General features: G+C 59.1%; 1 protein-coding gene across 8 annotated transcripts in view; it reads right to left on the bottom strand.

Annotated features, from left to right (window-relative positions):
• LOC116555687 (oxidative stress-induced growth inhibitor 1) overlaps positions 1–12415 on the bottom strand; it is a 57719-nt gene that overhangs the window by 35249 nt on the left and 10055 nt on the right. For 4 of the 8 annotated variants that reach the window (XR_004270626.1, XM_032284544.1, XM_032284543.1 and 1 more), the window contains 2 exons: positions 9051–9201; positions 2732–2756 (listed from right to left, as the gene is read on the bottom strand). Coding sequence is in view for 6 of the 8 variants with exons in the window: in XM_032284544.1 (XP_032140435.1) it covers positions 2732–2756; positions 9051–9201 (176 nt within the window). In the remaining 2 variants the exon portion in view is untranslated. Of the gene's footprint in view, positions 1–2731; positions 2757–5726; positions 5951–6449; positions 6526–7937; positions 9202–12415 lie in introns of those variants that run through there. The other 4 variants (XM_032284549.1, XM_032284547.1, XM_032284548.1 and 1 more) reach the window with 4 other exon arrangements.

Here is a 12415-nt window from a genome sequence, read left to right as displayed (position 1 = left end):
TCCCTGCACCCACACCCCTGCACTCCTCTTCCCATCCCTGCACCCACACCCCTCTACTCCTGTTCCCTTCCCTGCACCCACACCCCTGCACTCCTGTTCCCATCCCTGCACCGGCATCCTGTTGACACCTAATCTCACCCCTACACTCATTCCTCCTTCCCCAGCCATTCTATCCACACACACCACTCCCCTATCTATACCCACACCAAGTCCCACCCACTCCTACACAAGGCTTTGAAGCTGCTGCACTGAGTCAGAACCTGCCTGCACCACTGCCCCCCGACCATGTGAGGAATGTCATGTGCCATTTCCAAGCCTCGTTTTTGTCACCTGGAAAGAGGGTGGGGGTTGATTCTTGTCTCAGTAGGATCACAGTGAAGATTAAAGGAGAAAGCACATTCAAGTCCTGGTGCACAATAGATGTTCAGTGACTGCTGCAGCCTCCACCAGACCTAACTCCCTGCTGAGCACCGGGAATCGAACCCCTCTGGACAAGCCACGCCTGCAGACTCTCATTTCCCAGCCATTTGTGGGACGATTGACATCTTCAGCCAAGCCAAGAGCGCAACTCTGTCCTCAGAGAGCCCTATGAGGTGGGTGCTGTCATTACAATTCCCATTTACAAATAGGGAAACTGAGGCTGGAGAGTTTGGTGACTTGCCTAAGGTCAGAGCCAGTATGCCACTGAGCCAGGACTTGATCTCAGGCAGTCAGGCTCCAGGACCTGGGATGCTCTTGCTGGAAGCACATCTCACACCCACATTCACCCTGGTGACAGCCCCCCATGGCCACATGTTGGTGGCTGGGAAGATGGAAGACCCGAGGAGGAGGAGGAGGAACAGGCTCGGCCTTTGTGGTGGCTGCAGGAATGAAACTGAGGGTCCCACAGCTGTGCTCGGGAGTGGACAGATGGCCTCTGACGGGAGGAGCCCGAAGCAAGGACAGACCCCATCTGTGCCCAACGGGTGGCCAGGTACTTCCCGCCCATGTGTATACGCTGCAATGGCTTCTGCGGACTGCACACAAAGGAAGCCACACACGCGCACAAGCTGTACACATACTTGGGGTGTACAGCCATGGCTAGAGGCCCACACATGCTCTGCAGCAGGCGAGAGACCCACACCGGACACATGCACTGCCAACAGCCACACGCTGCTGCGTCACTGAGAAACCAACAAACAGCCACGCTCTCACCAACACACACGTTCACCAAGTCTACAGACATTTACCGAGGCCCTGCGGTGTGCTGGCTATCAGGCCCAGGAGAAGCGATAAACCCAAATCCATGCCTCTCAACCTGCTGGAGGAGCCAGGCCAGCACACAGGCAATGACGCTGAGGGTGCCAGAGACTCCATCTCAGGGGACAGCCCCCTGACTTCCCCTGGCTCCTGTCCAAGGCTTTTCAGTCTGCAATGCTATGGCCGTTCTTCCAGCACCAGCTCATCTCCCTACGTCCATCTCCCTCCTCCTCTGCTCTGTATAGAATCGCTACTGATGGGCCTTCATCCCCAGAGGCCTGGGAGCAGTCACCATCACCCCCAGGGATGCGGGAGGTTAAGGAGGGAGACTTCTCAGAGCTGATTCCAGCCCAGACCTGTGCCCCTGCCCACCCACCCCCCACCCAACTCCAGCCTCCAACTCCACCCTGCCACCGCCCTCAGTAGGAGACGTCAACAGGAACCCCCAGGCATGAGGCGGGGTGCTGGGGACCCAGGCCAGAGCTGCCATCCCCAACTTCAACTTGTGCAGGTGAGGAACTGGGGCCAGGGGGGGTTGGGGACCAAGGGCCCGGGGGCAACTCACAGGGTCTCTGTTGCCTGCTCTTCCCCTGAACAGACTTAGTACTTGAAAAACGCTTGTTTTTAAAACGCTTTAAAAACATTTGTCACCCACACCTCCTCCCTGGCTTTTCCTCAAAACCCAGGGAAGTAGGCAAGGCAAGTGTCACTGCGCCACTTTAGCCACGGGAAAACCGAGGCCCAGAGAAAGAACACGTCTTGGCTGAACTCCACAGCAAGCTGTGCCGTGCCTGTAATAGTGACTGTGGTATCTACGAGGTGTGGAGCTTTTTGTTAGCTGAGGCTCAGCTGGGCCTTATTCTCAAGCACCTTCTGCAGGTGGAGCCCGTCCAAGGAGTCAGCAGAAGCCGAGTGCTACGAATTCCGTGGCCACAATGAGGGGCTGCTCCCATTTTTGAAGAGACTAAGAGATACCGGGAAAAGGGCCCAGGTGTACAGGAGAGCCTCCTCTTCTTTCACGCAGCTGGGCAAACTGCTTAACCTCTCTGGGCCACTATGGTGTCAACAGAGGTAAGAGCGCTGACTGCTCAGGCTGCTACAAGGAAGAAGTGCATCAAAGCGTGTAAAGAGCCTAGCGTGAGGCTGGGGGCTTCCTGGGCCCCAGCCTGGGCTCCTCTGGTCCAGCCCATCTACAAAAAGACCTAACATACACCCAGCACGTACCACGGCCAGCCATCGTTCTTGGCATCACAATGACTCACTGAGCCCTCGAGGTGGGGGGATCCCTACTAAATAGGCCCTACTAGGATTCCCATTTTACAGATACGGAGACTGAGGCACAGAGCAGAGGAAGGATTTGGCCTTCTAACTTCAGAGCCCTGCACTCCAAACCTTTAGGCTCAAGGTAGCTCGTGTCTCCTATCCCAGGTCCCTTCCCCATGAAGCACGAGGACAGGAGCGGGGCGGCAGGCAGCCTAGAAAAGAGACTCACCATTTTTGTCCGCGCGGCGGAAAATCTGCAGAAAAGAGAGGTCGAGTTAGCCCTGGGCCAGGGAGAGGCAAGCCCTTCCCGAGGCTTCTGCCCGGATACCGGGATCCTTCTCTTCTCCCAGGAGCAGCTTAGGGCCCAGCGAAGCTGAGCTCCCCTTCCCTCTCCCAATCCCTGGGCTGGGATCCAGGGGGAACAACGGAAGCATGTTACAGGCAGAGGCCCTCCCCTCGCCTACATGGAAGCAGCTGCCAGCACCACCAGCCTGCCCCTGGCCACGCTGACAGACACACGCAGGCCCACGGCCATCCCTGCAGGTGGACGTCCACAGTCATCAGTCCACGTGGCCTCACCTACCGCTAAACCCTCAGCCGCACACAATCACACTCTGAATTAGCGTCCCAGGGAGCACCACAACTTTTACCACCGCAGTCCTTCCAGAACCCCCGGTGTTTCCAGGGAGGTTGGGCTAAGTCCAACGGAGGTGTTTGCAAGGCCTGGTGACAACGACAGCCACGGGCAGGACTGCGTTAATTTGGGGGTGCAGGAGCAGAAAACAGTATGCTAAGAGCTCAGAAAAGCAGCCTCCACGAGGTTCAGGCTGCATTAGTCAGGGATAGGTGGGGGCAGCCCCAACGCTGGCCTGAACCTAGAGACCAGGTGCCTCGTCTTCCTGCCTTTCCAGTGACATCGGAATCCCTGGGACAGAGGTGCTCCCTTCCCTCAAGGTCAGGCTGGCGGGTGCCACTTGCCCGGCTGAGGCTCCAAAGCAACTTTCCGTCCCTTCCAACACCATCACCTGGAGCGCTTTCCAAACCTCCTGAGCCAAGGCCACACCCCAGGAGGCTTGAATCAGCTGCTGTGAGGCTGGCTCTGATTTCAGCATTTTTCAAGCTTCCCAGGCACACTCAGCATTGACACCTGTGCGCCAAGACCTTGCTATTCACAGGAGCAGTTCCAGGCCCTGCAGGAGTTTGCAATGTGAGGTGTCCCACCTACTCTGTGCTGTAGTGCACTCAGACCCCTCACTGTAACCAGCACTTTAAAGCCTCAGAAGGATCCCACTCCCTTCCTGGAGGGGCCCCCACCCCTCTTACCGGCTTGTTTTAGCAAAGAGGGCACTGAGACCCAGGGAGGGGGGCAACACGTGCACACTTCCCTAGACACCAGGGAGGGCTGCTGGGGCCAGGTCAGCTACAGAGGAGGAGGAGGTAATACTCACTGACCCTTCCACCCTCAGTCCTTGCCTTGGGGAAAAGGACAGGAGCCCCTGCCCTCCATCTCTCCAAGCAACGAGACAGGGACACCTTGGCCATTTCCAAGTGCCTGGGTGGTGTGACTGAAGCACAGCTCCGGAGGACCTCTCAAACATTGCCTCTCCTCCTGGCTAAACCTCAGACCCCCAGGCCCTCCTCAGAGCTCCAGCCTGGGCACCCTGAAGCCCTGTTCCTGACTGCGCAAGGTTCCTCAAAGCTGGGGTCCCTATCTAGGTATCCCAGATCCCCCCTGAGGCCAGGAACCAGGCAGGTGCCAACTCTGGGCAGGAACCCTGAACATACGACGAGTGACAAGACAGGGCTAACACCTGGTAACCTCAGCCAGCTGCAGGAGTCTACACGAGCACCCCCCCAGCCCCGCCCCCGCTCATCATTCCAAGTCGCAGGTCCCGAGGCAGAGGCTCAGAGCCCCCACCTCACAGGGCAAGGCTTCCCTGAAGGGCAGCCTGGGGTGGCAGGGCTCAGTCCAGGACTTTCAGTGGGAGCTCTGCTGGGGTCCTGGCGCAGGGCGTGGCTGCACAGGTGTGTGGCTGGCTGTGTGTGAGTGCGTGTGTGTGTGCCTAAGCGAGCGTGTGAGTGCGTGTGTGCCTGTGAGTGTGGCACTCTAGAGCTCCCCACGCCCTGTCCAGCCCTTCCAGTCCAGATCCCGCAGAGGGTTCCAGGAGCAGGGAAGAGGAGAGAGGAAGGAAGAGAATCCCCCTTCTCACAGGGATCTGCGATACACACGTGTACACATTCACACACACCCCCAACCCTCCCGGAAACCCACCACATAGCCAGAGGCAGCCCCCATCCCCGCTCTGGAAGGACCCTGGCTGAAACACCTAGTCCACACCCCCAGACGCCTCCTTCACCTCCTCCCAGCGCTCTCTGCCAGGAGAAGTCTTCCTCCCCCAACCCACTCCCTGAAGATTCCTCCCTCCCTGGTGGGGCGAGGGGGAGGGTGACATGGGCTTCCCAGAGGTAGGTGGTTTGGGTCCCAGGGGAGTTAGAAGGGGTGAGGGGTGAGTGGTAAATGAAGAGGACCCAGCTTTCGGTAGGGGAGGGGGTGTGGGGAAGGGAACAGAGGACAGGAGAGGGCTTGGAATGGAAGGGAGCGAGGTGGGGAAGGCCAGAGGAGTCCCGGCTCAGGGCTGATGGGCGGTGGCTCTGACAGTATGGAAAGGAGACGAGAAGACAGAAGGCGGGCAGGGGACTTCACTTTTAAAGTGGCAGTGGCTGGGGCAAAGGGTCTTTGGGCGTGAGATGAGGTGGAAGGCTCAAGGTGTAGAGCGAAGAGAGGCAGGGGTTGTTGGAGGCCTCAGAACTAAGTGTCCCTCCGGACGGGATCCGAGATGGGGAGGAGGAGGGGGCTGGCGACGGCGAGGGGCTCGTGTCCCGCAGGGTAAAGGGTGGGGGGGTTGGCTGGGACAAAACGCGGGGGACGATGGGCGGGTCCGGGGGCTCACGGATCCCCACTGCGGGCGGGCAGGGATCCCGAGGAGCGCGGGTGGAGGAGCGGAGGAGGGGGTCTCTCGGTCCAGGGAGAGGACGGGGCTGGAGGCTCCCGCTCTGGGACGCGGAGGGGCGGGGAGAGGCCGGGGGTCTCCTGCCCCGGTAGGGGGGCCTCGCGCGTCCCTACGGAGGCGAGCTAGGGCGGCGTCGGGGTCCGCCCGAGGGGCGAAGGGGGCTCCGGATCCCGGCAGAGGCCACGGCGGGGGTCCCGGCTGGCGCGTACTCACGTCCAGGATGACGGCAGTGCCCCCGCGCGGCGAGGCAGGGCCGGGGCCGGGGTCCGCGGGGTCCGCGGGGGCCAGCGGCGCCCGGGGCTCGCCCATCCTGGCGCCCACCCAGCGCAGCAGCCCGCCCAGCGCTCGGCCCTGCGGCGGCGGCTCCCGGAGCAGCCTGTGCGCGCCGGCCCTGCACAGGCGCGCCGCCCGCTCGCACATCGCGCCGCGCCCGCCGCCGCCGCCCGGAAGCCCGCCGACCCCCGCCTGGCCGCTGCCCGCCCCCGCACGACCCCCTCCCCGCGCGGGCCCGCCCTCCCTCCCAATGCCCGCGCGGCCGCGGACACCGCGGGGACTGGCCGGCGCCGGGGGGGCGGGCCGGCCGGACCCTGAGCCACGTGCCCGCTCCCCGCCGCCCCCACCCCCGCCGGACGGGCGCCGGGCCTGGGGACTCCCCGCTGGGGCATGGGGCGCGGGGCGCGGGGCGCGGCCGCAGAAGGGGCTGCCCGGAGGCTCGGGGAAGTTGGGGCCTGGGGGCGGGGCGGCTCCCCTGGGATCTGGTCCCCAAAAGTCTCCTGCTGCCCCCGCTTCTGAAGTCCCCCCCTCCCACTCGCGACGCTCTGCAGGGGCCTGAGCGCGGGTGTCCAGCGAGCCCAGAGCGCCCTCTGCCGGCTCCAGCCCTGGGGAGCGGCGCCCACGCACCGCGGCTCCGTCACACCCGCGGGCGCCCACCCTTACCTCCCGCGGGGCGCATGCCCCCTCAGGCCGCCCCCTTCATTACACAACTGCCAGAACCAGTTTTCACCCCAGAACATCTTTCCTTCCCACTCCATCCACCCATCCATCTATGCACCCTCCCACCTTCCCTCCAATCCATCCATCCACCGCCTCCCATCTGTCCGTCCATGCACCCACCCGCCCTTCCACCCACCCACCATCCTCCCATCCGTCCATCCACCCACCCACGCACCCACACTCCCATCCATCCATCCATCCACCCACCCATCCATCCACCCACCCACCATCCTCCCATCCATCCATACACCCACCCACCCACCCATTTATCCTCCCTTCCTCCCTCCCATCCATTCACCCACCGGCCCACTCACCCTCCCATCCATCCATCCTCCATCCATCCATCCACCCACCCACCCACCCACCCATCCTGCCTCCCATCCATCCACCCACCTATCTTCCCATCCATCCATCCATCCATCCATCCATTTAAAAGCTGAGTTAAGGAAAACCCACTAGGTGTCAGGCAGGTGCCCAAGTGCTCGGTTCCAGCAATGGGCAAAACAGATGGTGTCCTTAGCCTCCTGGAGCTTACATCCAAATGGGCGGAGTCAAACACTGAAGTGATTCCACAAATAAATGAACAATTAAAACCGAATTGCTGGCCGGGTGTGGTGGCTCACGCCTGTAATCCCAGCACTTTGGAAGCCAAAGAGGGCGGATTACTTGAGTTCGGGAGTTCAAGACCAGCCTGGCCAACATGATAAAACCCCATCTCTATTAAAAATACAGTAACTAGCTGGGCGAGGTGGGGACACCTGTAATCTCAGCTGCTTGGGAGGCTGAGGCAGGAGAATTGTTTGAACCCAGGAGGCAGAGGTTGCAGTAAGCAGAGATTGCACCATTGCACTCCAGCCTGGGCGATGGAGTGAGTCTGTCTCCAAAAAATAAAAAAATAGAAAACTAAAACTGAATTGTTATGAAAGGTAACACCTTGGAGTGTTTGCTCGGATGGCAGTGGGGGGGTTTATGTCAGAAACAGCTTCCAAGAGGAAGTGATTCTTATGCTGAGAGATACCAAGGAAGAGGAGTTATAGAAGGCAGGAAAATGTCCTGGGCTGACAACCCTCTGTGCAAAGGCCGTGGGGCAGGCAGGGAACCAGCCAGTAGGAGGAACTGAAAGGAGGCTGCCTGGCAGAACAGAGAGGAGCGGGGCCTGGAACAGGCTGGAGGGAGGCGGGGCTCCAGTGCCCTCCTGGACACCACTCCCTGCATACACCCGATATTCTTGCCCCCGGGCTCCAGTACAGCTGCCTGCTCAACTGCTCCCACACTTGGGGCACCATCCTTTGCACCCCAAGGCCCCAGCCATGGACCTCATCTAGGACCACATGGCCCAGCTCTCCTCCCCCAGTCTCCTTCCCTCCAGCCCAGTGTGGGGTCCCAGGAATGCAGATCCCTCCCTGAGCACAGAGTCCTCAGACACATGAGTGCAGGCGGGCACTGGCTTTATTGGGACCTGCTTCTGGAAAGCGCAGGCGTGCAGGCTTCCTGGCTGGGTGTGCAGCTGCTGCTGGTGATTCCAGCTCACACTAGCAGGTTATCCCCAAAATCCTAGGTCTAGGCCGACCCTGGTCTGCGGCCACTGTTACCACCTTGGACACTGGTCTAAGTCCAGAGAAGCCTGGGCCCCCCGCTCCTCTTAACCCCAAAGGCCAGCTACACGGGCTGACAGCCCTCCCCGGGGTGTTGTCGGACGGGCTCTGGATCCAGCAGGTATGTGGTCATCTCTGCCCTCTTCAGGGCCTGGCAGCCAGCGGGCCTGGCCGGATGTTAGGGCGGCTTCCTGGTCTCCTTCCTTAGCAGGGAGCCGGCCACAGCCAGGGCGCCCCCCTGCGCAAACCTCACGAAGTTGTCCCCGGCCAGTGGCCCCACGGCGTACAGGCCCTCCTGGCGGGTGCTCTGGTAGGTGAAGGGGTCCACGTCAATGGGGTTCCTTTTGGCGCTCAGTGGCTGGTCAGGGTCCACTGCAAAGTCAGCCCCTGCCCGGGGCAGGAAGGAGAGGTCAGGGTGGGAGCCAATGAGGACCAGCACCAGGGAGATCCCAAACACCTTCTCAACACCCTCGAGGTCCTGGAACACAGCCTGGCAGTCTTCCTTGAAGAGCAGTAGCCGGTGCCCGGGGAGGCTGCGGTAGCCCTCGTAGGGGCTGGGCGACAGGATGGACTGCTCCCGCATCATCTGGTGCACCTTGTGGTACTCGGGGTACAGCATCTTGGGCAGCTGGTTGAACACCAGGCCGGGGTCGTCCACGGCCCGGCGGAAAGCATGGATCACAGGGAGGTTGTAGTGGCGGGCGAAGAGGACTGCGTCGGCCGCCGACAGCCCCGCGCCGATGATGAGGACAGGGTCTGAGGCTGGGGTCACTGCCCCTACCCTTGTGGCCGCCTCCAGGGCAGACAGCTCATGGTGGACGAAGGGCAGGGCCTCGCCGGGGACGCCCAGCCGGGCTGGGCTGTCGAACGTGCCTGTGGCAAGGACCACGTTGCGGGCCCACAGCGAGAAGGGCTGCCGGCCCTGGTCCCTGGTCAGGAAGCCGCTCACCTGGAAGAGAGGGCTGGGGTCGGGGGTCCTCCACTCCACGGCTGTGACCACAGCACCGGACACAAAGTTATGCCCCAGACCCTTCTTGACGACGTAGTCCCTGTAGTAGTGGGCGATGTCCCCGGCCGTAGCCCGGCTGTTTCGAAGGCCTCTGTCGGGGAGGATGCAGGAGGCCAGAGTCAGACACTGTTAGGGGCTGGGGGCTTGGGGGGCTGGGTGGGAAGGGAGAGGTACAGGGCGGTGTCAGGCCCTGGAGCTGGAGTAGGCTGTAGGACAGGGCCAGGTACTTCAGCCTCTCCAAGCCTCAGTCTCCTCTTCTGTAAAATGGAGCTAACAAGGGTACCTCCTTCAGAAGAGGTGGTGTCGGGTGGAGTGCAGAGTGCAGCCTCCAGAGCCACACTGCCTGGGTTCGAGTCCTGACTCTGCCATCACGAACTGTGCCTTCTTCCCATTTGCAAAATGAGGGAGATGCTAATGGCAGGACCTATTTCATTAGGTTATGGAGAGGATTTGGTGACCTGATAAAACACAGGACTTAGGCTTAGGCTGGAACCTGACTGGTAAGAAGTCCCATGCAAGGATGGGCCGCCAGGATTGTCACCTCAAAGGGTTAAACATGGTATGCTTCCGTTTTTATAAAGTTCGGGAACAGGCAGAACTCATCTACAGCGCTGGATGCCAAGAGGGTTTACCTCCGGGGAGTGGGGAGGGGATCCTGATGGGAAAGGGCATGGGGGCTTCTGGGGAGGGGTTCTGTTAATTGAATCTCTGTGCTTACCTTGGGAAACTTCATCAACCTGTACTCATAGGAGTTACTTACTTTTCTATATGTAGTTTAGTTATTTATTTATTTATTTGAAAAAGAAAAATGTTTTTTTTGAGATGGAGTCTCGCTCTGCAGCCCAGGCTGGAATACAGTGGGCAACCTCAGCTCACTGCAACCTCTGCCTCCAGGGTCCCAGTTCAAGCAATTCTCCTACCTCAGCCTCCCAAGTAGCTGGGATTACAGGCATGAGCCACCATGCCCAGCTAACTTTTGTATTTTTTAGTGGAGATGGCGTTTCACCATGTTGGCCAGTCTGGTCTTGAACTTCTGACCTTGTGATCTGCCTGCCTCGGCCTCCCAAAGTGCTGGGATTACAGGCTCCTGCTACCACACCCGGCCTATATATAGTCAATTTAAAAGTTGATTTAAAAACTCCCACGTGCAGCCCTCACCATCCTTCCCAGCCCACACAGCAGCAGCTGGAGGCATTTTATTGTTGATGTTTTTATCAGTTTCCAGGGCCAGTGGTGGTGGGGTTGAATGACAAGCTTTGGCATCATCCTAGCACCTCCCTGTATCTCACTGTGCGACCTTAGATGAGTTAATTTACCTAGCTTGTGGGCTTATGGTTCAGGGTGAACTCCCTTAGGGGAGAAGCCCGTGCCGCATGCTGTCTGACTGAATGTCGCAGGAGCTGAGAATGGACACCCAGGGCCGTGTGGGTCAGCCCAGCGCAGCCTGTCTCTGACCCTGGAATTGATCTCTGTGGGCCTGTCATTTTCCTGCTCTCAGTCTTTGTAAAGATGGTGATACAGAACGGTCCCAAGGGTATGTTCCATGCAGAGTTATTTATAATAAAGACACAGCGGAAAGAATGAACACTCCAGGGCTGGCAGGGGCAGGGGGTGCTGGTAACCTTGGTAGTGCCGGGAGGGCAGGGGGTGTGTCTGCAGTGGTTTTGTGCTCTGACGTCTAAGCTCAAGGCCTGGCACATAATATGCATTCAGTGAAGATCTGCTGGGCAGGGGATGCTCACTCGCCTTTGGGAATATTGTGAGGCCACGTAAAGGGATGCTTTTGAACCCTGCCACATCACCACATGACGTGCTCAGGACAGAATGTGAAAATGCAAAAGTAGGCTAGGAGAGGCTGTGCTGACAAGTGACACTGGAGTTTCTGTCTGCTACTAACACAGGACCACGGGAGCCTGGAGGTCTTCCTGCCAAACATGCACAAGAGTCTTTGTATCAGACAGACAGTGAAGCCTGGAGTGCCTGCCGTGGGGGACACAGGCCTGGTCACAGCCCTAGGCCGAGGAAGGAGGGCTTCCCCTGAGAGGCAGACTGCACCCCAGTATCTGCTCTGGGACAGCCTCTCACTTGAGTGGACACACCCCAGAATGGGCAGGGGCTGGAACTCCTTTATTCTGGGATTGAACCAACCTGTGAGAGGAAAATCAATCTTGGGGCCCCCAAATCACTAAGCTAAAGGACAAAGTCCAGCTGCGAACTGCTCAGATGGAAGATGCCTCCCATTCTATTCAAAGCGCCTCGGCTTGCTGAGATAAATGCACATCTGATTGCCTCCTTGGTTACAGCCAATCAGAAACTCAGAAGAACCAACCGTTTGTCTCTCACCTATCTGAGACCTGGAAACCCCCTCCCTGCTGGAGCTGTCCCGCCTTAGGACGGAACCAATGTACATCTTACATATGTGGATTGATATCTCACGTCTTCCCCAAATGTCTAAAACCAGGTTGGGCCCGACAGCCTTGGGAACATATTGTCAGGACCTCCTGAGGCTGTGTCAGGGTCACGCGTCCTCAGACTTGGCAAATTCAACTTTCTTTTTTTTTTTTCTCTTGATACGAAGTCTCGCTCTGCTGTCCAGGCTGGGGTGCAGTGGTGCAATCTCGGCTCACTGCAACCTCTGCCTCCCGGGTTCAAGCGACTCTCCTGCCTCAGCCTCTCCAGTAGCTGGGATTACAGGTATCCACCACTACACCCGGCTAATTTTGAATATTTAGTAGAGATGAGATTTCACCATGTTGGCAAAGCAGGTCTCAAACTCCTGAACTCAGGTCATCTGCCCGCCTCAGCCTCTCCAAGTGCTGGGATTACAGCCAGGAGCCACTGCACCCAGCCTAAACTTTCTAAATTAACTGAGACCTGCCTCAGATATTCAGGGTTCACAAGCCGTTTCTCCAGGGTGGCCATGATGGAGCAGGAGCCAGACGGGGAGGAAAAAACCCAGGAGTAAAAGGGTAGGGGGAAAAACCCAGGAGTAATAGGGTGGAGGGAAAAATGCAGGAGTAACAGGGTGGGGGGAAAAATGCAGGAGTAACAGGGTGGGGGGAAAAATGCAGGAGTAACAGGGTGGGGGGAAAAACGCAGGAGTAACAGGGTGGGGGGAAAAACGCAGGAGGAACAGGGTGGGGGGAAAAACGCAGGAGTAACAGGGTGGGGGGAAAAACCCAGGAGTAACAGCGTGGGGGGAAAAACGCAGGAGTAACAGGGTCGGGGGAAAAACGCAGGAGTAACAGGGTGGGGGGAAAAACGCAGGAGTAACAGGGTGGGGGAAAAACGCAGGAGTAAAAGGG

This window comes from Sapajus apella, unplaced genomic scaffold (assembly GCF_009761245.1).
Source record: "Sapajus apella isolate SASKATOON/1434 unplaced genomic scaffold, GSC_monkey_1.0 scaffold15, whole genome shotgun sequence".
NCBI classification, from domain to species: Eukaryota; Metazoa; Chordata; class Mammalia; order Primates; family Cebidae; genus Sapajus; species Sapajus apella.
The sequence above is the reverse complement of the archived record's forward strand: the minus strand, read 5'-3'. Positions and strand labels throughout refer to the sequence as shown.